General features: G+C 44.6%; 1 protein-coding gene across 1 annotated transcript in view; it reads left to right on the plus strand.

Annotated features, from left to right (window-relative positions):
• Positions 1-6,880: 6,880 nt before the first annotated feature.
• The window catches only part of LOC115470969 (protein spire homolog 2-like), a 101,784-nt gene continuing 84,021 nt past the window's right edge, over positions 6,881-24,643 (plus strand). Inside the window, 1 exon segment of the mRNA XM_030204617.1 lies at positions 6,881-7,135. Coding sequence (XP_030060477.1) covers positions 6,886-7,135 — 250 coding nt within the window. The 5' untranslated portion in view covers positions 6,881-6,885.

Consider the following 24,643-nt stretch of genomic DNA (forward strand, 5'->3'; position numbering starts at 1 on the left):
TTTTCCTTGTTCGTTTAGCTACTTTAATTCAATTATTAGGAATTGTGGCATTTATTTATGCAGACAAAGTCCAATTATTTCGTACAGTTGATCACAGGGTATCTCACTCGATGCAGAATGTAAACAGCAGGATGACATCTATACTCCAATGGATCATAGGCTTAAGTTGAATTCTGACAAAACTTGGGCTATGTTTTTTCCAGAGAAGGTGGCATTGCTTTACCTTGTCCTCTTCTGTTGGATGGTTTTCAGGTTCTGTTGGTCTCTTCTTGGTGTCACTTTTGATGACATTAACTTTCCATTCTCATGTTTCACTTATTAGGCAGCATGCTTTCTTCAGGTTAAAGCAAATTTGCTTAGTTAGGCCCTATTTTATTTATTTATTTATTTGTAACATTTGTATCCCACATTTTGCCACCCATTAGCAGGCTCAACGTGGCTTACATTATACCGTTAAGGCAATCGCCAAGTCCAGTAGATGTTAAACAAATACAGTTTAAAATAAAGGTCAGGTAAGGTTAGAGTAAACAGGTACAAAAAGGGACAAGGAAATAAAGGAATATACGTATAATGTCCAATGCGATGTAAAGTATTGATGCATTGCAGAGTTGAGGCATTTAAGTAGGACCAGTAGTTGCTCACAAGGAGCTGTAGTGGGAATTGAACCCAGGTAGCCAGGATCAAATCCGTTTCACTAACCATTAGGCCACTCCTCAACTACTGCTGTAGGATATACACTTTCAGGTATGGTTAGTCTCTTTGCATCTTACTTCACTCGTTAGTTCTAAGTCATTTGGGTTACTGTAATGCTTTTTTTTTTTATCCAGGGCTTTGTCAAATTGAGCTGAAATGACTACAGTTGATTCAGAATAGGGCTGTTAAGATACTTGCCAAAGCAGACCGCTGGGATTGTTCTACTCCTTATCGCAGTTGGAGCATTGGCTCCCAGTTGTGCGGATTTCCTTTAGAATTTTAGCGTTGGTTTATAAAATTCATTCTACTGGTTTTCCTGCATTTGTCCCCTATAATATGCCAGGTCATACATTACATTCGTCTCTGCATTGCTTATTTTTTTATATCTTCCTTTCGAGAGGTTAGTCATGAGACTGTTCATAGACCTATTTTTGATGTTGTGGGCCCATCCTTATGGAACTAGTTGCCACTTGATTTGCATTTGTTAGAGTCTTACTGAGCATTTAAAAAAGATCTCAAGATGTACTTTTTTGAGCTCACTTTTCAGAATACTCGATAAGCTTCTCTTATTTTTTTTTCTATCTGATTTTATGGCATTCAATTTCTTTTCTAAAGATTTTAAGAATTGTATGCCGCATAGATGGATCTGATGTGTGGGATATCAAATTTAATGAAAACTTGAAACTCCTGTAGAATGAGGGGCCCAGAGCAATTGTTCTGTTTGCAGCCCGCTAATGCCGGTCCTGGCTTGAGTCTGAGTCTGGAGTCTCAAGTGGCAATCCAACAGGCAACAGGTGTTTATCCCAAACGGTTTGGAATTCCATCATTGGTTTTGTCACCACCACCTCCGCTGGGAGGGGATTCCAGGCATCCACCGTCCTCTCTGTGAAAATGTATTTCCTGATGTTACTCCTACGTCTACCACACCTCATGTCCTCTAGTTCCACTGCTTACTGTCTTTAAAAAAGATTTGTTTGTATATTAATACCTTTCACATATTTAAATGTCTGTATCATAGCAACTCTGTCCAGCCTTTCCTCTAGGGCAGTGGTTCTCAAGCCTGTCTTGGGGGACCTCCAGCCAGTCAGGTTTTTAGGATATCCCAGGGCCGCCGAGAGACTGAACCGGGTCCGGGACAGGGCCGCCACCGCCGCTGCTGCCCTGCTCCATTGCTGCTGCTGCTGCCACCCCTGCATCAGGATTAAAATACCTTGGTTGGCGGGGATCCCGAGACCCCAGCCCCACCTGCAGAAAACATCTTCATTCAGCGCTGACTGCCTGCTTTTCCTCTCAGGGCATGCTTGGTTTCAAAACTGAGCATGCGCTCCTGAAAGGAAAAGCAGACACTCAGCAATGGGCAGAAGAGCAGCGCTAGAGAAAGCTTTGGGTCCTTCCCAGCCTACAAGGGGGGGGGGGGGGCTAGGAGTTTTCTCTCTTCTGTTCCTGTTGGGATGCGATCACTCAGGTCCCATCAGGTGTAGGAGAGAGAGAGACCCTGGCGCTGGGCCCCCCTTGGAGGCCTGGGCAATTCCCCCCCCCCCCCCCCCAGCGGCCCTGGGATTTGTACAATGAATGTGCATGATTTGCAAACCTATCTTCTCCATTATAGGCAAATCTCTCTCATGCATACTCATTATGGAGACCTGAAAGCCAGACTGGCTGGAGATCCCCCCCTACCCCCCCCCCCCCAGGACAAGTTCAAGAACTATTACTACTACTAATCATTTCTATAGTGCTCCTAGGCATATGCAGCGCTGTACACATACATGTGCAGGTACTTTCTCTGTCCCTAGAGGGCTCACAATCTAAGTTCTTGTACCTGGGGCAATGGAGGGTTAAGTGACTTGTCCAAGGTCACAAGGAGCTGCAGTGGGAATCGAACCCAGGTAGCCAGGATCAAAGCCCATTTCACTAACCGTTAGGCCATTCCTCAACTACTGCTCTAGGATATACACTTTCAGGTCTTCCAGTCTCTTCTCATATGTCTTTTGGCTCAAACCCCGTTCCACTTCCCTTGCTTTTCTCTGAATAGCTTCAAGTCTATTTATATCCTGAAGAAGATATGGCCTGCAAAACTGAATATTGGACACCTCCTTTCTTCTGCCGTTGATACCCCTCTCTACGCAGCCCAGCATCCTTCTGGTTACAGCCACTGCCTTGTCACCTTGAGAGCCTCAGACACTGCCACGCCAAGGTCCCTCTCCTGGATTCTGCACATCAGCCTCTTGCCCCCTGTCACAGAGAGCACCTTTGGATGTCTGCACCCCAAGGGCGAGGTATTCTGAGGTCCTTTTTCTCCTCTTTTTGTGCTGAATTTGTGATATTTTGAGTTTATTTACCCTTTGCAGTTGTACAGAATAATCTTTCTTTCTTTCTTTGGACTGGATGTTTGCGTTTTACTTCACCTGGTACTAGTAAACATTGATACTGTTGGTTTTGCACATACCAAGACAGTAATAAACCTCACTCCTAAGCCAGGGTATGTGGAGTATGATCTCAGGCTCTCAAATGTACTGCTAACGCTCGCCCTAGTACTTGCATTGTGCTAAAGACAGCTTCCTTCTGGAGTTCATAAGATGTAACATCTATAAACAATTTATTCAGGTGGCTTAGAAATTCCTTTTAATCAGGCCTGTGGCACCTGAAACAGTGGGAAATATTTCTGTATCTTTCTGCCATGTTTTTATGGTCTCCGACTGCATTTCTTGATATTTGAGGATCTGTTCTCTCTACATGATACAGAATAATAGCTTCAAACTAGCACGTCTATAATTAATTCTATTCTAGTGTTTTTCTCCGTTACCCCTATGTCCAGTTCTTTATCAGTCACAATGGGGATGTCCCAGGCGATCATAACCTCTTCGTTCTCCATAATTCTCATTGGGTCACTCACGATCCCAGTGCTTATCTTTTCTTGTATTTTTTTTAAACAAATGCTTTACAAAAATATACAAAATAACTCTTACTTAAAAAATAAAGTCATACAGCGTAAAAAGAAATCAAAGAACAAAAAAACATCTTACACCATTCTACGACCTTTAAAACTTGCAACACAGAGAAGGAAACCAATAAACAAGGCATTGGAAGTTTCTGTAATATGTAACCCTGAGTGCTCTAAGTTATACTCAAAGGAAAAATGATTTAAACCAAATTCTGAACCTGCCTGTTATCCAGGCACTGACTCCTAAAATAGGTACTTATGTATTTGATATTTCACCCTTTTACTAACGTGTGTTAGATTTTGCAGTTACTGTGGTTTAACAATAGAAGTAAAATAAAACATAGAAAAGAAAATAAGATGATACCTTTTATATTGGACTAACAATACAATTTTTTTATTAGCTTTCGAAGGGAACCTTTTTTCTTCAGATCAGAGATAAGCAAATGTTGTTAAATAACAGTACATATAAGTGAAACATGAAAGCATTTCAATGACAGTCTTCACAGGAAGAGGGTGGAGTGGGTAAAGTGTGAAACACGGGAACTGGGTGGATGAGAGACAGGGAGAGTTTCCTTTTAGTATGTGAGATTGTGAGTCCTCTAGGGACAGAGAAAGTACCTGCATATAATGTGTACAGCGCTGCGTACATCTAGTAGCACTATAGAAATGATTAGCAGTAATAATAGTAGTAGTAGTATACTCCAGGAGGATGAACTATTGAAAGAGATATTCCCATCCCCACCAGTGCTGGCCTTTTGACAGCCACCCAACTTAAAACACAAACTAGTGAGGTGCAAGCTCCCGACAGAAACTCAAAAAGAAGAGACTGGCACACATCTTTGCAATATATCCAGCTGCAAACTATGCCAAAACATTTCACAGGATCCCACAGTCATTCACAAAGGAAAAATATTCAACATAAAGGAATCCTTCACATGCTCATCTTACAATGTGGTATATATCATTCAATGTAAAAAGTGCAACGAAGGCTGCTACCTTGGAGAAACAAGTCAGATGCTAAAGAAGAGATTTAATTTACATAGACATCACATGAAAAATGCCAGTGCCAACCAGGATGTCACCTCTGTGGGGCAGCACTTTACAAAACCAGAACACTGTATCAATGATCTTAAGGTAAGAACACTAAAAGGAAACTTTAAGACAGTCCAGGAACGTAAGACCTTTGAAGTCAGAATCATTAAATATTTTGACACACACTCAACCTGCTTTCCTTGCCCTCGGTAGATTTCTCCCCCCCCCCCCCCCCCCCATGCTTTCTTTGCTAGGCTGGAACTGTCTCTTTCCCCCTGTTATATATATATATATATAAGCTTAGATAAAGGTAACTTTCCCTCTTCCTCTCATGCCAGGTTGGAGGTGTTTCTCTCCCCCCCCCCCCCCTCCATGCTTTTCTTGCTGGGCTGGAATTATCTCTCTTTCCATTTCTTGGGTTGGTCTGAAACTGTCCCTCGCCTCCTCCTTCTCTTGTCCCAGGCTGGAGGTGTCTCTTTCTCCCCCTACCATGATTTCCTTGCCCCAGGCTAGAGATTTTGCTCTCCCACACTTCCCCCACCCACCCCTCCAAGTTTTCCTTGCTAGCCTAGAAGTGTCCCTTCCACCATGTTTTCCTTGCTAGGCTAGAGGTGTCTCTCTTTTCACCTCCTCCATGCTTTTCTTGGCTTCAGCTGAAGGTAGCTCTCAGTTCTCCTCTTGTCCGAGCTGGAGGTGTCTTTCTTCCTCTTTCTCCAATGATATCCTTCCCCAGGCTGCCGATTTCTCTCTCTTCCTCCATCCACCCCCCCCCCCCCTTCACCACAGAACCTCATGCTTTCCTCTCTGGGCTGGAAGTGTCTCTCTTTCATGGCTTGGGCTGAAGGTAGCTATCTTCCCTCCCTCCTCCTCTTGTCCCAGGCTGGAGGTATCTCTTTCTCCCCTTACCATGATTTCCTTGCCCCAGGCTACAGATTTTTCTCTCCCACACTTCAACCCTCCATGTTTTCCTTGCTGGACTAGAGGTGTCTCTCTGTTCCCCTCCTCCATGCTTTTCTTGGCTTGGGCTGAAGATAGCTGTCATTTCTCCTCTTGTCCCGGGCTGGAGGTGTATTTCTTTCTCTCTCTCCAATGCTATCCTTCCTTCCCCAGGCTGCAGATTTCTCTCTCTCTCTCCCTCCATCCCTCCCCCCCCCCCTCCACCACAGAACCTCATGCTTTCCTCCCTGGGCTGGAAGTGTCTCTCTTTCATGGTTTGGGCTGAAGGTAGCCCTCTTCCCTCCTCCTCCTCTTGTCCCGGGCTGGAGATGCATTTCTTTTTCTCTCTCCAATGTTATCCTTCCACAGGCTGCAGATTTCTCTCTCTCCCTCCATCCCTCCCATCCCCCTCCACCTCAGAACCTCATGCTTTCCTCCCTGGGCTGGAAGTGTCTCTCTTTCATGGCTTGGGCTGAAGGTAGCCCTCTTCCCTCCTCCCCCTCCTCTTGTCCCGGGCTGGAGGTGTCTTTCTTCCTCTCTCTCCAATGCTATCCTTCCACAGGCTGCAGATTTCTCTCTCTCTCTCCCTCCATCCCTCCCATCCCCCTCCACCTCAGAACCTCATGCTTTCCTCCCTGGGCTGGAAGTGTCTCTCTTTCATGGTTTGGGCTGAAGGTACCCTCTTCCCTCCTCCTCCTCTTGTCCCGGGCTGGAGATGCATTTCTTTTTCTCTCTCCAATGTTATCCTTCCACAGGCTGCAGATTTCTCTCTCTCTCTCCCTCCATCCCTCCCATCCCCCTCCACCTCAGAACCTCATGCTTTCCTCCCTGGGCTGGAAGTGTCTCTCTTTCATGGTTTGGGCTGAAGGTACCCTCTTCCCTCCTCCTCCTCTTGTCCCGGGCTGGAGATGCATTTCTTTTTCTCTCTCCAATGTTATCCTTCCACAGGCTGCAGATTTCTCTCTCTCTCTCCCTCCATCCCTCCCATCCCCCTCCACCTCAGAACCTCATGCTTTCCTCCCTGGGCTGGAAGTGTCTCTCTTTCATGGTTTGGGCTGAAGGTAGCCCTCTTCCCTCCTCCCCCTCCTCTTGTCCCGGGCTGGAGGTGTCTCTCTCTCTCTCCACTTTATGCCTCAGGCTCCGATGCCTCCACCCTCTTCTCCCAGGGCTGGGCAGGGTTGGGCCGGGCCGAGCTGTCTCCTCCTCCTGACTGGTGACAGAGCGGCGGCGGCGGCTCTGCAGTTATGGATCGCGGGTCCCGGAGCCGGTGATGGGGTCCGGCCATGGCCAGCGGGAGCGGCTCATGCGGCGGGGTCCTCCCGGCCCTGTGCGCCGCCGACCCTTGGGAGCTGTCCCTGGACGAGGTGCTGAAATCCTACGAGCAGCCGATCAACGAGGAGCAAGCGTGGGCCGTGTGCTACCAGTGCTGCCGAGGGCTGCGCCAGAACCCGGAGCTGCCCGGCCGCATCCGAGAACCCAACTCCTTGCTTCTGCAGCGAGACGGCTCCGTCCGGGTGCGGGAGGAGACTCCGGGTGAGTGACGCCGGGCTGGGGCGGGGGAGAAGGGAGTGTGGAGCCCTGGAGAGGGGAGGAGATCCATGGATGAAGGAACCTGTGGGGAAGGGAAGAGATCCAGGGGAGAAGGGAGAGTGGAACCTGGGGAGCCCAGGGAAGGGGAGAAGAAGGAGATCCAGGGGTGAAGGGAAGGAGGAGGAGATCCAGGGGAGGAAGAGGAGAAACTCCAGGAGGGAGTATGAAGTCTGGCAGAGTGAGGGGCCAAGTGGAAGAAGAGGACGAAATCCAGGAGCGGAGGGAGTATGAAATCTGGGAGAGTGAGGGGCCAAGGGGAGGAAGAGGAGGTGGTCCAGGGGAGGAGAAGGTATGGAATATGGGGGAGTGAGGGGCCAAAGGAAGGAAGAGGATCCAGGGGAGGAGGGAGTATGGACCCTGGGGTTGATGGGGGAGGAGGAGGAGATCAAGGTATGGAGGGACTGTGGATCCCAGGAGAGGAGGAAACCCTAGATGAGTGTAGGACCTATGGGAGGAGACCTAGGGTTTGAATGAGTTTGGAACTTGACAGAGTGGGGGGCCCGGGGTAAGATGTTGGATTGAGGAGCCCAGGGGTGGAGGAACTGGGGTGGGGGGAGATCCACAGGTGAAAGGGTATGGAACCTGGGAGACAGCAGGGTTGGGGAACTGAACAGGTAGGGTTTCTGCAAGGTTCCTAGGAGCTGGGAATTATGGAGCCTGTGGCCCATAGGGAGGGGAAGGCAGGGCTCTGAGGGTGATGAAAGGAGTGTAAGGCAGGGGGGGGGGGGGGGGAAAGAGACCCAGGAATGTGACTGGGGTTGAGTGTAGTTCTGGGGAGAATGCAGGCATGGGAGGAAATGGGATCAGGGGCCACAGGCTAGAGTGGGGGTTGGGGAGTCTTGTTGGAGCAGTACTTCTGTGAATGCAGAGCCCTGGAGCTAGAGACGCTCTGATGTGCCAAGCGCAGCTGTGGCCCCCTTCTAAATCTGAGTGTGGATGCTCACTCCCAGGCTCAGTCGAGTGGAGGAGGAGGCAGGACCCCAGGGTTCAGCTGCCTTGGGGGGGGGGGGCCTTAGTGTCATCCAAGTGTTTGTCTTTATAAGCAGGAAGCCAGAACTTCAGAGCATTTCACACTGGGTTCTGATTTACACTTCCATGACCATCAAATTGAATTTCTGACCATGATTTATAGCTGGATCCCTGCATGGGAAGCATAGCGCAGGTCAACCCTCCCTTCCTCCCCCTTACTGCAGAAAGCTGATACAGGAGGTTAGCAGGCTGCTTCCAGGGTAATAAGGAAACAATTAAAAGCAGGTCAGTGGATGTTTCTCTGTGTACGTTTATCGTTTGTGCTTTTTATATATCACAGATCATTTTTAAAAGGTTTCTCTTTTACTGTGCTGGATGCAAGGTGATTTTGAGAAGAGAGCAATGTGTGTAGGGGTGCCATCATAGCATTTAGTCAGCTTTGTGTTCACATGTGTTTGTCTGTCACTGTATCTTGCAGTTCAGTTGGTTTACTAAGGACATAAAATGACTACTGCTTTTCCCTCATGGGCTCTTACAGCTTCCCTGTTGCCTAAGGAATACACTGTAGTCTGGCTGTGGTCTGTTGTCTTTGACCCGCTAACAAACTGCATTTCTTTCCCTTCCCTTCTGTTCTTGAAAGTGGTATATTTAATTCTTTTTCATTATACACATATTAGTCCTAGGGGAGGGGATCAGATTTGGAGGGCTCCTTTGACCTGAGGGAGGAGCGAGTTGGGGGAGTGGGGGCTTTGCATTTGAGAAGGGGGAGCAGAATCAGGGGGACATTGGATTTGGGGGAACAATGCCAGAAATACTTATGCAGGTCTTGGTTGATATTTAACAGGGACCCATATAAACATCTTGGGCCAGATTCTGTAAATGGCTTCTTTTTTTTTTTAAGTGTTTATTTATAATTTTATTGAACATCTGCAATAGAACAATACAACATATGAATCTTCCACATATTGGTTCAAGTAAAAGGTACAATAGACAACAAAACATACCTGACTTTACTTTTTTTTATCGTGATATACCTAGCCGCCCCATCCCCCCACCCCTTCCCCCTCCCCTCCCCATCTCCCCCCTTCTGAAGTACTGGTGAATCAGTGTCAGGATGCGATGGCCATAGAACATAAGGGTCCCAGATGTGGTGATAAGCTATTATATTGCCTGTACGCATCGCTGTGAGTTTAGACATCAAGCAGATGTAATCCAGCTTGCGTTTTATTACCGCCAAGTCGGGCTGAGATTTTTGTTTCCATGCTGCCGCCAGCACCAATTTACTAGCCACAAACACCTGAGTAAATGGCTTCTAAAATCTAGACTCGTCCAAAAATTAGGCTTGGTTTATAGAATAGTACATAGGGCCAGGGAACCCACTGAAAACCTGGTGTAAATACCCACACCTAAATGGAGAAGCGTTCCCCCAAATTCTGTAACCACGCACGTAAACTTGAGTAATGCCCCTGACATGACCACTCTCCTCCCATGGCCACACTCCCTTTTCAGCTATGCACATTAGAATTTACACACAACGTTTTTTAGGATATGCCTAAAAATAAGCACATGTAAGTCCCAGTTGTTGCCAGTTAATGAAGGTAGTGTAGTTGGGTTGTTATAGGCCAATTATCTTCACTGATTGGCTTGTTACTCAATTAAGATGCATGCATAAATTGGTCATGTACCCAATTTAATGCACGCAACTTGCTGCGCCTTATATAGAATCCGGGGGCTTATGCAGATTCTAGCTGAATGTCAGCCGGGACCCACATAAGTTCTGGTGGCTAGCGTCAGCCCAGTCAGGCTCAGATATTCAATTCAGATGCCCACATATGACCCAGCATTGAATATCTGCAGTTAGTTTAACCAGCGGTCAGTGTTGTAAAAAAATGTTTACCGCTACCGGCGACCAAAATGGGATGGAACGCCTCTCGTATGAGGAAAGGCTAAAGAGGTTAAGGCTCTTCAGCTTGGAAAAGAGACGGATGAGGGGATATGATTGAAGTCTACAAAATTCTGAGTGGAGTAGAGTGAGTAGAAGTAAATCGATTTTTTTACTCGTTCCAAAAGTACAAAGACTAGGGGACACTCAAGGAAGTTACATGGAAATAGTTTTAAAACAAATAGGAGGAAATATTTTTTCACTCAATGAATGGTTAAATTCTGGAACTCTTAGCTGGAGGATATGGTAACAGCGGTTAGCGTATCTGGGTTTAAAAAAGGTTTGGACAAATTCCTGGAGGAAAGGTCCATAGTCTGCTATTGAGACAGACATGGGAAGCAACTGCTTACCCTGGGATTTGTAGTATGGAGTGTTGCCGTGATTTGGGTTTCTGCCAGGTACTTGTGACCTGGCTTGACCACTGTTTGAAAAACAGGATACTGGACTGGATGAACCATTGGTCTGACCCAGTATGGCTATTCTTATGTTCTTAAATTGACTAGATAAGATTTATATATATAATCTATCTATCTATCTATCTATCTAGGGAAGAAGTAACAGAAATGTAAATGACTTCAACCTTGTACTTTAGAATGGAACCAAATTATAAGAAGTTCCAAATTGGCCTAAAAACCTATTGGACCTTTTGAATGGAATCTCTTGCCAGCTGGACTGAAGCATGAGACTCATTTGCTGACATTTAAGCATAAATTAAAGAGACAGCTGATGTGTCTGACTTTCTCTACTTCTGCTGTTTTCGTATATGGCTGATATTTTGAACTTTTCTGCTTTTTGTTTATGGACGTTGATGTTCATTAGGTTTGGTTTTGTTTGCTAAATTTCTGTGTAGTATATGTTATGTATTTTTATGAGTGTACATTGTACCTCTCCCTGGATAAGGGCAGGTTATAAATAATAAAATCTAAGCTAATCTATTTTTTTCTCAAAAGCATTTAAGGATTGCTAGTGAAGTTGGGACTATATTGGACCCAACTATGGCCATGGGAGAATATGTGTCTTCTTTTCTTTTTATTGAAAATTCTGGACGTTGATGTTCATTAGGTTTGGTTTGGTTTTGGTTTTGTTTGTTAAATTTCTGTGTAGTATTTGTTATGTATTTTTATGAGTGTACATTGTACCTCGCCCTGGATAAGGGCAGGTTATGTTTCAATCATTTTTATTCAAAACTTAAGAAGAAAAGTTAACATCATCATGTATGAACTTCTGATATTTTCCCCCCATGTGGCTAAACTAACACATAGTACTTCTACCCCAACAAATAGAACTTAACCTTCCCTCCCCTTCCCCTCCCACCCCCCCCCCCCCCCCCTCTTTTTCCTTTGCTATGGCATCAAATGAACATAATCACGCAGGGTAGAGAGCAATATTTAGAAGTTTAACAGTCTACTCCTGGCAGTTGGAGTCAGAGTATTCCAAAAGGGAGTCCAAGTGAGTTGGAAACGCACTCCAGTCTTCGTTTAAGGGCAGGTTATAAATAATAAAATCTAAGCTAATCTATTTTTCTCACAAGCATTTAAGGATTGCTAGTGAAGTTGGGACTATATTGGACCCAACTATGGCCATGAGAGAACATGTGTCTTCTTTTCTTTTTATTGCAAATTCTCTGTTTTTAGTCTGATTGTAAACCACCCTGATTGTTTCATTGAAGAGCGGTATAGAAAATGAACACATAGACATAAAACTGCTTGAATCAATAATAAACAACAAGCAGTCAAATCCGATGACGTATCACTCTTGGTAGAATGGTTCTGAAAGACATAGACAAGATCCTCAGGTGCAGAAATGAATCTCTGTGTATAAAGATCCGACTTGTCCAAGTCATAGGATTTTCAATAATGTCAAATTAACGTGAAAGTTGGACAGTGAAGACAGGAAGAAAATTGATGCCTTTGAATTATGGTGCTGGAGAAGATTATTGCGTATACCCTGGACTGCCCAAAGAACAAATCAATCGGTACTGGAGGAGATCAAACCTAAGCTTTCCTTTGACGCTCAAATGACAAGACTTTGACTTTCATACTTTGGACACATGATGTAAAGAGAATGATCATTAAAGAAAGAAATCATGTTTGGCAAAGTTGAAGGTCAATGCAGGAGGAAGACTGGCAATATGATGGATCAATACAAAAAAAGAAGCTATGGATGTCACTCTATTAGCAATTAACTGCCTGTCTGAAGACCCAACACAGTTAAGGCAAATATCCAGAGGGTCACCATGAATCAACACCAACACAAAGGCCCTTAACAACAACATAAGGGCAATGGAGTTTCCACGCCCCCTTTCTATAAGAAAAACTACAGAGTAACTTGCATAGTCACAAGCAGTGGTCAGATGTGTGAAAATAACAAAACAAAACCCTTTGTCCCACTTCATTATTTCAGATACACATCTTAACTTCAGTATCCCAAAACAAACTTTGGTGCCATGGAACAGCCTTTATTTATCAAATAACAAAAACTATTACCTTTGAAGACCTTTGAAGTCAGAATGATTGAATATTTTGACACCAAACAGACAGGACTTAACAAGGATCTGGGTTTTCTAGCCCATTATAAACCATAAAGTTGTATTGCTCTGTTTGTCACCCTCCTCTCACTTATCCCCCTCCCCTTCTTGTTAGACTGTCACTGAAATGCTTTGATGTTCCCATGCATATCTCCTGGTCTCTCACTATCCACCCTCACCCTGTTAGACTGTCACTGAAATGCTTTGATGTTTCACTTATATATACCGTCATCTACCACATTTGCTTATTTCCGATCTGACGGAGGGCAACCTTTGAAAGCTAATCAAGAAATGTATTACGTTATGTCCAATAAAAAAGGTATCATCTTATTTTCTTTTCCATGTTTTATTTTGTTTTATTTCTATTGATAGTTTATAAACAAATACTACTTGATCCACCCCCCCCCCCCCCCCCCCATCATTGGCATGATTTGTAGAAAACTCTTTTACATTCTCATCTATGCCTGAATAAAGGCTCTGTGAACTGCCTGAATTTATTTACAAGGTCGGAGTTCTGGGTTTAAAAAAGGTTTGGACAAATTCCTGGAGGAAAAGTCCATAGTCTGCTATTGAGACAGATTTGAGGAAGCAACTGCTTGCCCCAGGATTGGTAGCATGGAATGTTGCTGCTAATTGGGTTTCTGCCAGGTACTTGTGACCTGGCTTGGCCACCGTTTGGAAAACAGGATACTGGGCTAGATGGACCATTGGTCTGACCCAGTATGGCTACTCTTATATTCTGTTTAGACTGTGCCATCGAAAGTCTGTTGCAGCTAAGGTTACAGAGGCCTGAAGTGTTTGTCAGTCTTATAGAACTGCAGGTTGGCTATTAATCCTGGTTTGATTCATTTTTGTTTAATCAACAATTTTAAGTATCTTATGCTAACTGCAATTCTATATGAATGACTGTGCATTCACTGGACAAAACAGCGAAGATGACTAAAAAAATAAAAAATAATAAAAAATGAAAAATAAAAGAGCGGTGACACTTTGGTTATTGAAGTTAAAAAGTAGGCTCTAGTTATCAATAGATAGCAGATAGATAACTAGAGCCTACTTTTTAACTTCAATAACCAAAGTGTCGCCGCTCTTTTATTTTTCATTTTTTATTATTTTTTATTTTTTTAGTCATCTTTGCTGTTTTGTCCAGTGTTGTTTTTTGCGAAGACTGGTTTCTTCTGTTTGTTTGTTTGTTTTTGCGTTGACTGTGCATTCAGGCATTACTCGGGGCTCAGCCCTTTCAGCAATATATGTCCAATTGGGTTAGGAGTACAGTATAGACTTTACATTTTTTTTCTGTTCCATTTCATGCATCAGTTACTGAGTCTTTGAAATTTTGTAGATCTTTATATCATGCATGATGGCTCACGTCAGCCTTCTATGAATGTGGCAAAATGGGGTGAGTGTCCGGAGACTTTCCAATTTGAATCCAATAGTTCATGAAGTAAGGCATTTAGGTTTTTTTTTTTAGATTCATCACTTTTTTTTAAGCCTCAGGTGAGAACAGTGATTAAGATCATATTTTATAAAATGAGAATGTTTTATTGACCGAAAGGTTTGTTAAGTCATGATATCGTATTCACATGGCAGTTCAAAGCTTGGTGCTGACACTTTTGAGTATTGTAATGCTTTATATCTTGGTTTGTCAAAGTCATCATTGTGAGTCCTTCGAGTGGAAAATGAAGGACAGCTGGACAAGCCACTGGTTCAACCAATCCACTTTATTCTTCAAAGAAACTTGTTTGAAGAATAAAGTGGATCAGTTGAACCAGGTATAATTAACTTTCCATCACTACAAACTCTCCTCTGTTTTATCTTGAGAGCTCAGCCTTCTATGATGTCTTGTTTTTGTTCTCCTTTCTTGTCTGTAGCTTCTATTTTTCCATTTCCATCCATCTCTTCCTGTAGCTGTACTATCTCTTTCATTTCACTTCTCACTATCTTTCTCTGCTCTTCTTCTCTCAATCGGCAACTCTTCATTTCTCATCCTCTTATAAATCTCTCCTTTCATTACTCCACCCAGGACTTGGTCTTCCCTCACCTCTTTTGTTTCTCGACGCTTGTCCTGCTCTGTATCTCTGTTTTCTTTATCATTGTCCCTCTTCCAGCCTTTATCTCCTGCTATTAATTTGTCCTGCATTTTCCAGCCCTTCATCTTCTCATCCTTCCTCAAGACGCTGCAGCTGCTGAGGGGATGTGATAATATTTAGTTCACCTTGGTTAATGCTTTTCTTACTAGCAGGAATGGCTTTTTGTGGAGAAATAAATACTATTTAAAGTAGCTGTGATTGATCAGTAGAGTATTGTATCATGATGACCCAAACTATTTGTGGGATGTACTCATTACTTATATTCAGAATACATAAGTACATAAACACCGCCATACTGGGAAAAGACCAAGAGTCCATCAAGCCCAGCATCCTGTCTCTGACAGCGGCCAATCCAGGCTTCAAGAACCTGGCAAAAAAAAAATTTAATAATGTTCAATGGATTTTTCCCTCAGGAATCTGTCCAAACCCCCCTTAAACTCTGTAAGGCCAGCTGCTGTCTCTACATTCTCCGGCAACGAGTTCCAGAGTCTAACTACATGCTGAGTAAAGAAAAACTTGCTCCTGTTTGTTTTAAATCTACCATATTCTAGCTTCATCTTGTGTCCCCTGGTTCTATTGTTGTTTGAAAGTGTAAACAAACGCTTCACATCTGTCTGCTCTACTCCGCTCATTATCTTGTAGACTTCTATCATATCACCCCTCAGCCGCCTTTTCTCCAAGCTGAAGAGCCCTAACCTTCTCAGCCTTTCCTCATAGGGAAGTCGTTCCATTCCCTTTATCATTTTCGTCGCCCTTCTCTGCACCTTCTCCAATTCCTTTATATCTTTTTTTAGATGTGAATTGGACACAATATTCGCGGTGCGGTCGCACCATGGAGCGATACAACGGCATTATAACATCCTTGTGCTTGTTTTCCATCCCTCTCCTAATAATACCCAAAATTCTGTGCGCTTTCTTAGCCGCTGCAGCACACTGAGCAGAAGTTTTCAACGCCTTATCAACGATGACTCCCAGATCCCTTTCTAGAATGTTTCCTTTGGTCTTCAAGGCAACAGCTGCTGCGCCTTCCTGATTGAGGGTCCCTTTTAAAAGGCGTACTAGCGTTTTTAGCACATGCTAAAAATAAATGTGCTAAATGCTAGAGATGCCCAGATATTCCTATGGGCGTCTCTAGTGTTTAGCGCCTGCTAATCATTAGCGCACCTTTGTAAAAGACCCCCTGAGTGCACAGATGGTGCACCAATCAACATGCTCAAATTATGGACCTCAATTCCAATTGACCTATCAGTGGAGAGAAATTAATTCCAAGTTCTAAAAGGGCTAAGGCGAGATTCTTTAGCAAGGCTTTTGTTATATGATAACGTTTGGGCAGAAAACGAGTGTTAAGAGAGGCTCCATTTTGTGATGAAAAATTGCAATGGACAATTTATTGTTATTAAGGTTGCCCTTCTTCGTCAGATCGGAAATATTGACAGGGAAAAGGGAACCCAGCAGAAAAGCAGTCTTACCTGAAATGTGCACACTCTTGCTTTTGGAAGATGCCAGATAACATGAGCAGACAGAAGCAAGGGGGTGGGGCAGGAAGAGTCGGGACAGGAGAGGCTATGCAGGTAACCTGCCCTGGGCAACCCACAGGAACTTGGGAAAGTGTAGTATAAAGCCCTAGTTCTTCCCCCCCCCCCCCCCCCCGCAGGTAGCTCGAGGGACTAATAAGTGCTTCCAGCCATTGCAGGAAGGTAGGGGGAGGGGGAGGCAATGCTGCTGACAAAGAAGGAAGAAGAGAGAAGAAGTCTTGAAAGAGGAAGGTGAATGGCAGATGCTAACCCTTGGGCTAAGGACCCAAAAGCAGTGGTGTAGCTAGGTGGGGTCATGGGAGCTTGGGCTGCCCCAAATTTGCTCTGGGCCCCTGGTTGGCTGGCGGGGGTCCCCAACCCCCTCCAGCTGAAGACTTTGCCCAGCGGTGGTCTGCGGTGGCGCCAGTGCATTGCCTGCCCTGCTCTCTCTTCAGGCATGAGGGGAAGAGAGAGCAGGGCAGGCAATGCAGTGGCACCGGAGACCAGCTCTGGGTGAAGTCGTCAGCTGGCGGGGGTTATGGACCCCTGCCAACCAAGATGTACAGCAACGGCAGTGGGTGGTGGCGGAGGGGCAGCGACCAAAATGTGCCCACCTTGGGATCTGGCCTCCTCCCACCTCGAGGTCTGGCTACGCCCCTGGCCAGAAGAAAGTGAAAGGAGGAAACCCAACCAATGGAAGGCTTAAAGAGAGAGAGCTGAGGTGCTCCTGCAAGTGAACCTGACAGGAAGAGAGCTGAGGTGTTTCCTGAACCAAAGATAGGGCACCAGCTGTAGTCAGATTGCTGAATTTTCCTCCTTAAAGAAACATAACAGACGGTCGTTCTCTTGGGAGGTGGGCCAGATACAGGAAGAAAGCAAGTTGCCTAGAGGGGGTCAGAACCTTAGAGAGCTGAGCTGGAAGTAACCAACAGAGAATCTGAGCAAAAAGGGAAAGGGAAAGTTCTTGGTGATATGGGTGTTGCCTTAAGCAGGAAGGAGAAGAAGGCAAGTCTTGGTAAACGGTTTCTCTTACTGAAACAAACCCAGAAGACAAGCTGTAACTTAGGGAACGGTTTTGATCAGGATTTGGTTTGCTGGTACAGAAGAGTGATTGTCTTATGAAATGTAAAGAAGGAAGAAATTCTGTTAGCTTATGGTAACTAGTTTACTATGCCGGCTCTGTGGGTGCTTGAGCACCCCCAATATTGAGAAAATTCCTCCAGGGAGGGGTTATTTCCACTGGGCTTAGCTCCGCCAATAATTTAGAAAAATTGGCTCCTATGACTTTGCTGGTTGAAATAAACTCAGAAGGAAGAAAATGCCAAGGCAAAGTCTGGTAAATGATATCGGTACCTTCTTGGCAACGTTGCAGTTAATTAAGCTAACAAATGAGGGAGTTCTGTGGATTCACGATTACCAAAGAGTAAATCTCGGAGAAGGTTGTTACTGGTGAGCATGATGCACTTTAATGGTGAAAAGGAGGCAGAGAGAAATAATTCCTCCTTGGAATTCTGAGTCTTCTTGGGGAACGAAGCACGTGCAGACAAGGCTGAAAACCTGGTACAGAATTTTGAAGCCACCTGGAATATTGCAAGCCACAATGGTGTGTGCAAGTGGTAATGAAATGCTTCCCCACTTGTTATAAAGCAGAATGTTAATCTTTAATTTTTTTTTTAATGCCTGGAGCCTGTGAAATTTAACAGTAACCTCAGGCAAGGGATCTTTATTTTTTTCTTTTACATGGAAGGAAGCTGGGAAGCTGTGGAGTTTAAAAGTGAATGCACTTGTACAATGAAGAGCTTGAGTAACAATCCTGGAAATTGTCGGTTTATTTGCAGGTAGATTCCTTCGAAGGGTAAGAGCGGGTTGGAATCTGGGAGGGAGTAAGACAAGTTGAAGGGATAGAGGAGATTAGGCAGGATTCCCTCTAGTCTGTGGATACCCCAGTTCCAGGTCCACCAAAAGCCACCAGCACTCACAAGCCACCGTGCCCAGACCTGGATAGCAGCATGAGCACCCCTTGAATATCCCTTCAGACAATTTCTGCAGTATCCTGATAGTTTAGGGCAGTGTTTCCCAAGTCCAGTCCCCCTTGCCACTCAGATTTTCAAGCTATCCACAATGAATATGCATGAACTTGATTTGCATACACTGCCTCCATTATATGCAAATTTCTTTCATGTATATTCATTGTGGATATCCTGAAAACCTGTCTGGCAAGGGGTACTCCAGGACTGGACTGGGGAAACACTGGTTTAGGGCAGTGGTTCCCAAACTCTGGTCCTGGAGGCAGCTCAGCCACTCAGGTTTTCAAGATATTCACAATGAATATTGATGAGAGAGATTTGCATGCAGTGGGGGCAGTGCATGCAAATCTCTCTCATGACTACTACTACTACTACTTATCATTTCTATAGCGCTACCGGACGTACGCAGCGCTTCACACTTGAACATGGAGAGAAGTCCCTGCTCGATAGAGCTTACAATCTAATTATGACAGACAGACAGGATAAGTAAGGGATAAGGGTTAGGACAGACAGGACATATCAGGGATAGGGGACAGTTGAAGGTTTAGGAGTTAAAAGCAGCATCGAAGAGGTGGGTTTTTAGCTTAGATTTGAAGATGGCCAGAGATGAGGCTTCATTCATTATGGATATCTTGAAAACCTGACTGGCTGGAGTGCCTCCAGGACCAGGTTTGGGAACCAATGGTTTAGAGTGATCCACGGGGGAGCTGGGGCAACGTAGTGAATTATCTGCATAGGAGAAATCTATCGCATAACTTGAGACAGCCTATCTGGACAGTGGTGTGAATAACGCTTCTGTCTGGTAGTGGCAGCATTGACCACAGTATTCGGATTTTCAACTCCAGCCCCTGTCCGGATCCTGTTCACCTCACCGTGGAAAGGGATTCCCCGTAGGTCTAGAGAGGGGTGGATAAAACAACTCTTAAGAAAACACATTGTACTGATCACTGAGGCTCAGCATTGGGCCAGTTTTTTAGAAATGTGAAATTGTTTTGAGGAAGGTGGTGTTGAACGCTGTTTTATTGTAGGTGGAAAATAAATTGTAGACTTTATTTCTAGGTGAGGCATCTCCTCACATAAGAATAAGTAACATTACTTTGTCTCTTTCTCCTTCAGCTCTTCTCCCCGCTCCTCATCCATCTCTCACCCGCTGCCCTGCCCCTCCACTCCCTCTCCTTTCCCCTGTACCTAGAGTTGATTCCTCTCCTCCCCTCCCCTGCCAGCTTCCAGCTTGGTTCTTAGTCCTTTCTGTGCCTTCTTCCACTAGCTTGACCCCTGGTCTCCTCTGCCTCCTAATGACTTAGTCCCTGGTCTTCGTTTCCTCTACCTCCTCTTTTGGTTTGCTCTCCACCCTGCCCGGTCACAGGTTTTCTCTCTTCCTATCCTGCCAGTGCCATGTATAGCCCACCCTCCCCCCCCCTCTCTCCTAGTAGATTCCTGATCCATCCCATTCTCCTCTCCTCCTCCCACTTCTGCAGTCCTTCTTCCCTGAGGTCTCTCTTCCACCAAGAGAAAAGAGCACTTCACTGCTTCTTGTCTTCTTGCCTGGTTGAGTTTGTGCAGTACCCAGTAGCTCCTGTGGGACTTGCATACCCTGTGCTGATTTTACAGGAGATTGTAGAGAAGGAACAGATGCAGCTAAGTGAAGTGTTCTTCTGCCAGCAGGGAAAGGAGAGAGCAATGAGGGAAAGAAGACTAGAATTGGAGGGGAAAGGTGAGGCAGAGGGGAGGAAGAGACAGGCTGGGAAGGACTAGAGACTGAGCTGGCAGAGAAGGGGAAAGGAGGGCCAGGGAGGTGGGGAGGGAAGAGAGAGGAGCAGGGAGAGAATGAAGGGACAACTGGTTCTGTAGCATGGTGGGAAAGAGACAACGTCTATGGACAGGGTTTGCTTATAGCACTGGTTCCCAGCCAGTAAGGTTTTCAGGGTATCCACAATGAATATTCACGAGAGAGATTTGCATGTAGTGGAGGCAGTGCATGCAAATATATCTAATGAATATTCATTGTGGAAATCTCAAAAACATGACTGTCTGGGGTGCCTCCTGGACAAGGTTTGGGAACCACTGGAGCCAACCAATATTTGGCTGAGCGTAGCATGAGCAACTAGAGAGCTTGGCGACCGGGCCAGAGAGATTGGTTTGTTTGGCCCCTCAAACCTAGAAGGTGTTTCGTTGCCCTGCATATGATTCACCGGGCAATTTCTCGGTAACACTTTGCAGTAGTCTTGCCCTACTTATTATATAATATTGTACTGGAATTGCTTTGAGGGTGAAAGCTGGACATGATCACACTCAGGGCACATGTTTTTAATTCAATAGCAGACCCATCCTGGTTTGTTTGTTTTTTAATCAATTCAACTACAAATATGGATATGAGTACGACTCAAGTGTTAATTGGATTTCAGAAGGAAGAGCAAGCTTTCTAGCGAAAACCATCATATCACTCACTCTTCTCAAACATGTTTAATTTCACGATATTTATTTATTTATTTGTAGCATTTGTATCCCACATTTTCCCACCAATTTGCAGGCTCAATGTGGCTTACATTTGCCGGAATGGCGGTTGCCATTTCCATGTAACAGGTTTACAAATGGTATTGCGTTAGGGTGTATACGTATATGGTAACATATAAGGAGCAGAATATATATGGAACATCTCATGGTGTGAGTATATACAAATTGCAAACATATTTGGTAAGGGAGAATACATTATGGTATTGTAAGAAAATCCCTGATTGTAACATACATTAGATCATCGACTATAGGGAGACCCTATTCGACATAACGTTTAAAGTGATATTGTGCTTGAACATCAGTATTAGAGAGGGTAAGCAGTCAGGCGATAGTAGTTCGGTCTTGTATAGATCGTGTATAAAGTTAATATTTAGTAGTTAAGATGGATGTTTGTGGTATGCCTTCTTGAAAAGATCCGTTTTCAGTAGCAGAAAACCGCTGGACTATAAAGCAAAGCCCGGTTCAGTCATAAACTATTAGCCTGATTGCATCTACCAGCATGTCCATCTGGTAGACGGAGGTCGCCTCAGTGGGCAGTGGAAGCCTTAGAAATATATTAATTGGCCTCTACTGAGCACCTGAGGATAAAAGTAGCTTCAAGGACAAGTGACCTGGGGCATTTCTTGAACTGCCAATAGTTCTGTAAATAAACTAGGTGTTGCTTTTGTGGTTTTACTATGATAATATTGATCTTGATTGAAGGACATTGAAACTGGTAAGTCCTGTTCTTTACACAGGCTCCTGACATATGCAACAGTTGAAGCTTTTTTTGTTTGTTTGTAAATGCAACACATAGGGTAGAACAGAAATTATAAAAAAAAGGTTTGAGTGATACAAAGCGACACCACAAAGTTACAGATTATGTGGTACAGAAATATACACTATATTTGCAAAATAAATAGGTAAACTTCTTCCAATGAGTTCACACATTTGCTTCAATTCCAAAATCCCCTCTGTCATTGCTTGTATTATTATCTAAACTAACAATCACCCAGCCTCTGAAAACCTAGACTCCCCCCTGTCACTTGCTCAACTCAACATTCATCCCCGTCATCCCTTTCATCCATCATTAACTAGCTCACCCTCAATTTCCTACTCAACCATTCACGCACCCGTTCACCAAGCTTGCATCACATGACCTCCCACAGTCAGAGTCTTGAGTGTACTGGGAATGGAGGGGGGAGGGTCTCCTTAGAAATCACGGGAGCCCCGTTTTGAATTATTTTACGAACATAAAGATGGGAACAGAGGTGTTCACTTTTGAGCTGGCTGGCGTTTGTAACATTCTTTTAGGTAGTTTCTCTCCAGGCATTTCTAATGTCTTCAAAGGGAAAGGAACAGAGCGTAGGAAATATTCGGTTATCACGTTTCTTATAGCAGATTCCATCGCACAGGAGTTGCATTGCATCCCTGCTTTCAAACATCAGCTTGCCTTTAATAGGACAGGTGCCATGGGGATCCTTAGGGCTGAGGTTTCTGCAGATGTCTTACATCACTGAGGAGGTGGGGCTACTGCAGCTGAAGCTGACAGACATAAGCCTGATCCAGACAAAGAGTTTTTTTATCCAGTATAAAATCTGTGAGACCAAGCTGCAGGATATCAGCCAGCCAGCCGCAGAGAGATTTCTCAACAACATCACTGGCCTTTCTGTGCCGAATGATCTAGATCAGTGTTTCCCAAGTTGGTCCTGGAGCACCCCCCTTGCCAGTCAGGTTTTCAGGATATCCACAATGAATATGCATGAAATAGATTTTCATAGGATGGAGACAGTCTATGCAAATCAATCTTGTGCATATTCATTCTGGATATCTTGAAAACGAATATGACTGGCACGGGGGGGGGGGGGGGGGGACGGACGGACTCCAGGACTGATGGGAAACACTGATCTGGGAATTCCGGGATGCCTCTTTTTCTCCAAAACCCTGCTGATCTGAGCACACTTTGCTCCCCGTCTATTCCTGTTTATCTTCATCTTTCCAGCTGCAGAATTACAATCAATTAAACCTGACAGGAAGTCGCCTATAAGATAAAACAGGAGGACCGACTCTTGACTAGCAGTTTCTTTTTGGAAATGATCACTCATATAGCCCACCACTCCCCCCCCTGCCCTCCACACCTAGAAGAGGAGGCACCCTTGGAATTTTTGGAAGCTTACAGACATCATGTTCATTATGGCAGAATGACTCCAGTTCCATCCTTCCTGTTCCAGAAATTGGTCAACCCTGGGGCCCCTGTAACTCTGGTGCTAGTGGGAAGGACCTCTGATCTTTACTGAAAACTTTGTTTCTGTATTTGAGTGCCTCTGGTACTGTGCTCTCTTTGGAAGTCTCTTGGAGACCTGTTTCAGAATCAGTGTTGCCCCATCTGCTGTCCTTATGGCAACAAACCCTCCAGTGACAGCAGAAGCTTCTGTCTCAGGGGGTTAAGCTCTGCATTGCCTCAGTGTTAGCAGATATCAAGCATCTCTGGTTCATGGCACACCTCTTAGTGTGTGTAGTACTACTACTACTTATCATTTCTATAGCGCTACAAGGTACAAGCAGCGCTGTACACCATACACAAAAAGACAGTCCCTGCTCAAAGAGCTCACAATCTAAATAGGACAGACAAACAGAACAATTAAGGGTAAGGGAATAAAGAGGTGAGGATAAAAGGACAGGGCAAGTGAGCATAGTACAGAGTAAGTGAAATCCACAGGCTCCACTGTTCGCCCACTTTAGTTCTGGCATTTCCCTCCATCGACAGCTCCAAGAGACTTTTCAAGATCAGTAACCAGGATTGCAAACAGTCAGATCCTCCTCCCAAGTCTGTGATCAGCTACAGAAAGTGACCCGCAGGCATTTGCAGGGTTTCTGCTTCAGATGCGGCAGTAACAAAGGAATTCTGTCTTTGATGGGACCCCTTTGTTACTGCCACATCTGAGGGAGGGCGTTGCATTATTCAGGGCTTGAGGTACCTGTTTCCCACACATAAGAAGCAGATGTGTGGAGGACAAAATGGTTCATCTGCTATCGGAGAAAAGGCAGGCAAGCCCGAGAGCAGAAGGTAGGAATTGTTCATCAGAACAGAACAGAGGAGAGGAAGAAACCCTGAGAAGGCTGCCTTACTCTTTCACACTCACTTATGCAGTTACAACATAGGACCTAACTGAACGCCTGCACCTTTACAATGGGTGCAGAGACCACCATTAACATTATACCATTAGGGGTGCAAAGAAGCAATTTACTAGTACCCATCATTTCTGTAGCGCTATCAGACATACACAGCACTGTACACATTATATACAGGTACTTTCTCTACAGGGCTCAATAGAAATCAAACAAAATAAAACATGGAAAAGAAAATAAGATGATACCTTTTTTTTGGACATAACTTAATACATTTCTTGATTAGCTTTCGAAGGTTGCCCTTCTTCCTCAGATCGGAAATAAGCAAATGTGCTAGCTGACAGTGTATATAAGTGATAACATTCAAGCATTACTATGACAGTCTGACAGGGTGGGAGGATGGGGGTGGGTAGGAGGTATGCATGGGGACATCAAAGCATATCATTGATATTCTAACAGGATGGGTGTGGATAGGTGAGGGGTGGGGTGATCAACAGAGACATACAGCTTTATGGTTTATAATGGGCTAGGAACCCCAGATCCTTGTTAAGTCCTTTCTGTTGGGTGTTAAAATATTCAATCATTCTGACTTCAAAGGTCTTACGTTCTTGCATGGTTTTAAAGTTACCTTTCAGGATTCTCACTGTGAAGTCACTGGTACAGTGTCCTGGTCCTGTAAAATGCTGACCAACAGGTGTGGGAGCCCTACTGGCACCAGTATTGTTCATATGATGTCTATGTAAATTGAATCTTGTCTTAA

The sequence above is a fragment of the Microcaecilia unicolor genome, chromosome 5 (assembly GCF_901765095.1).
Source record: "Microcaecilia unicolor chromosome 5, aMicUni1.1, whole genome shotgun sequence".
NCBI classification, from domain to species: Eukaryota; Metazoa; Chordata; class Amphibia; order Gymnophiona; family Siphonopidae; genus Microcaecilia; species Microcaecilia unicolor.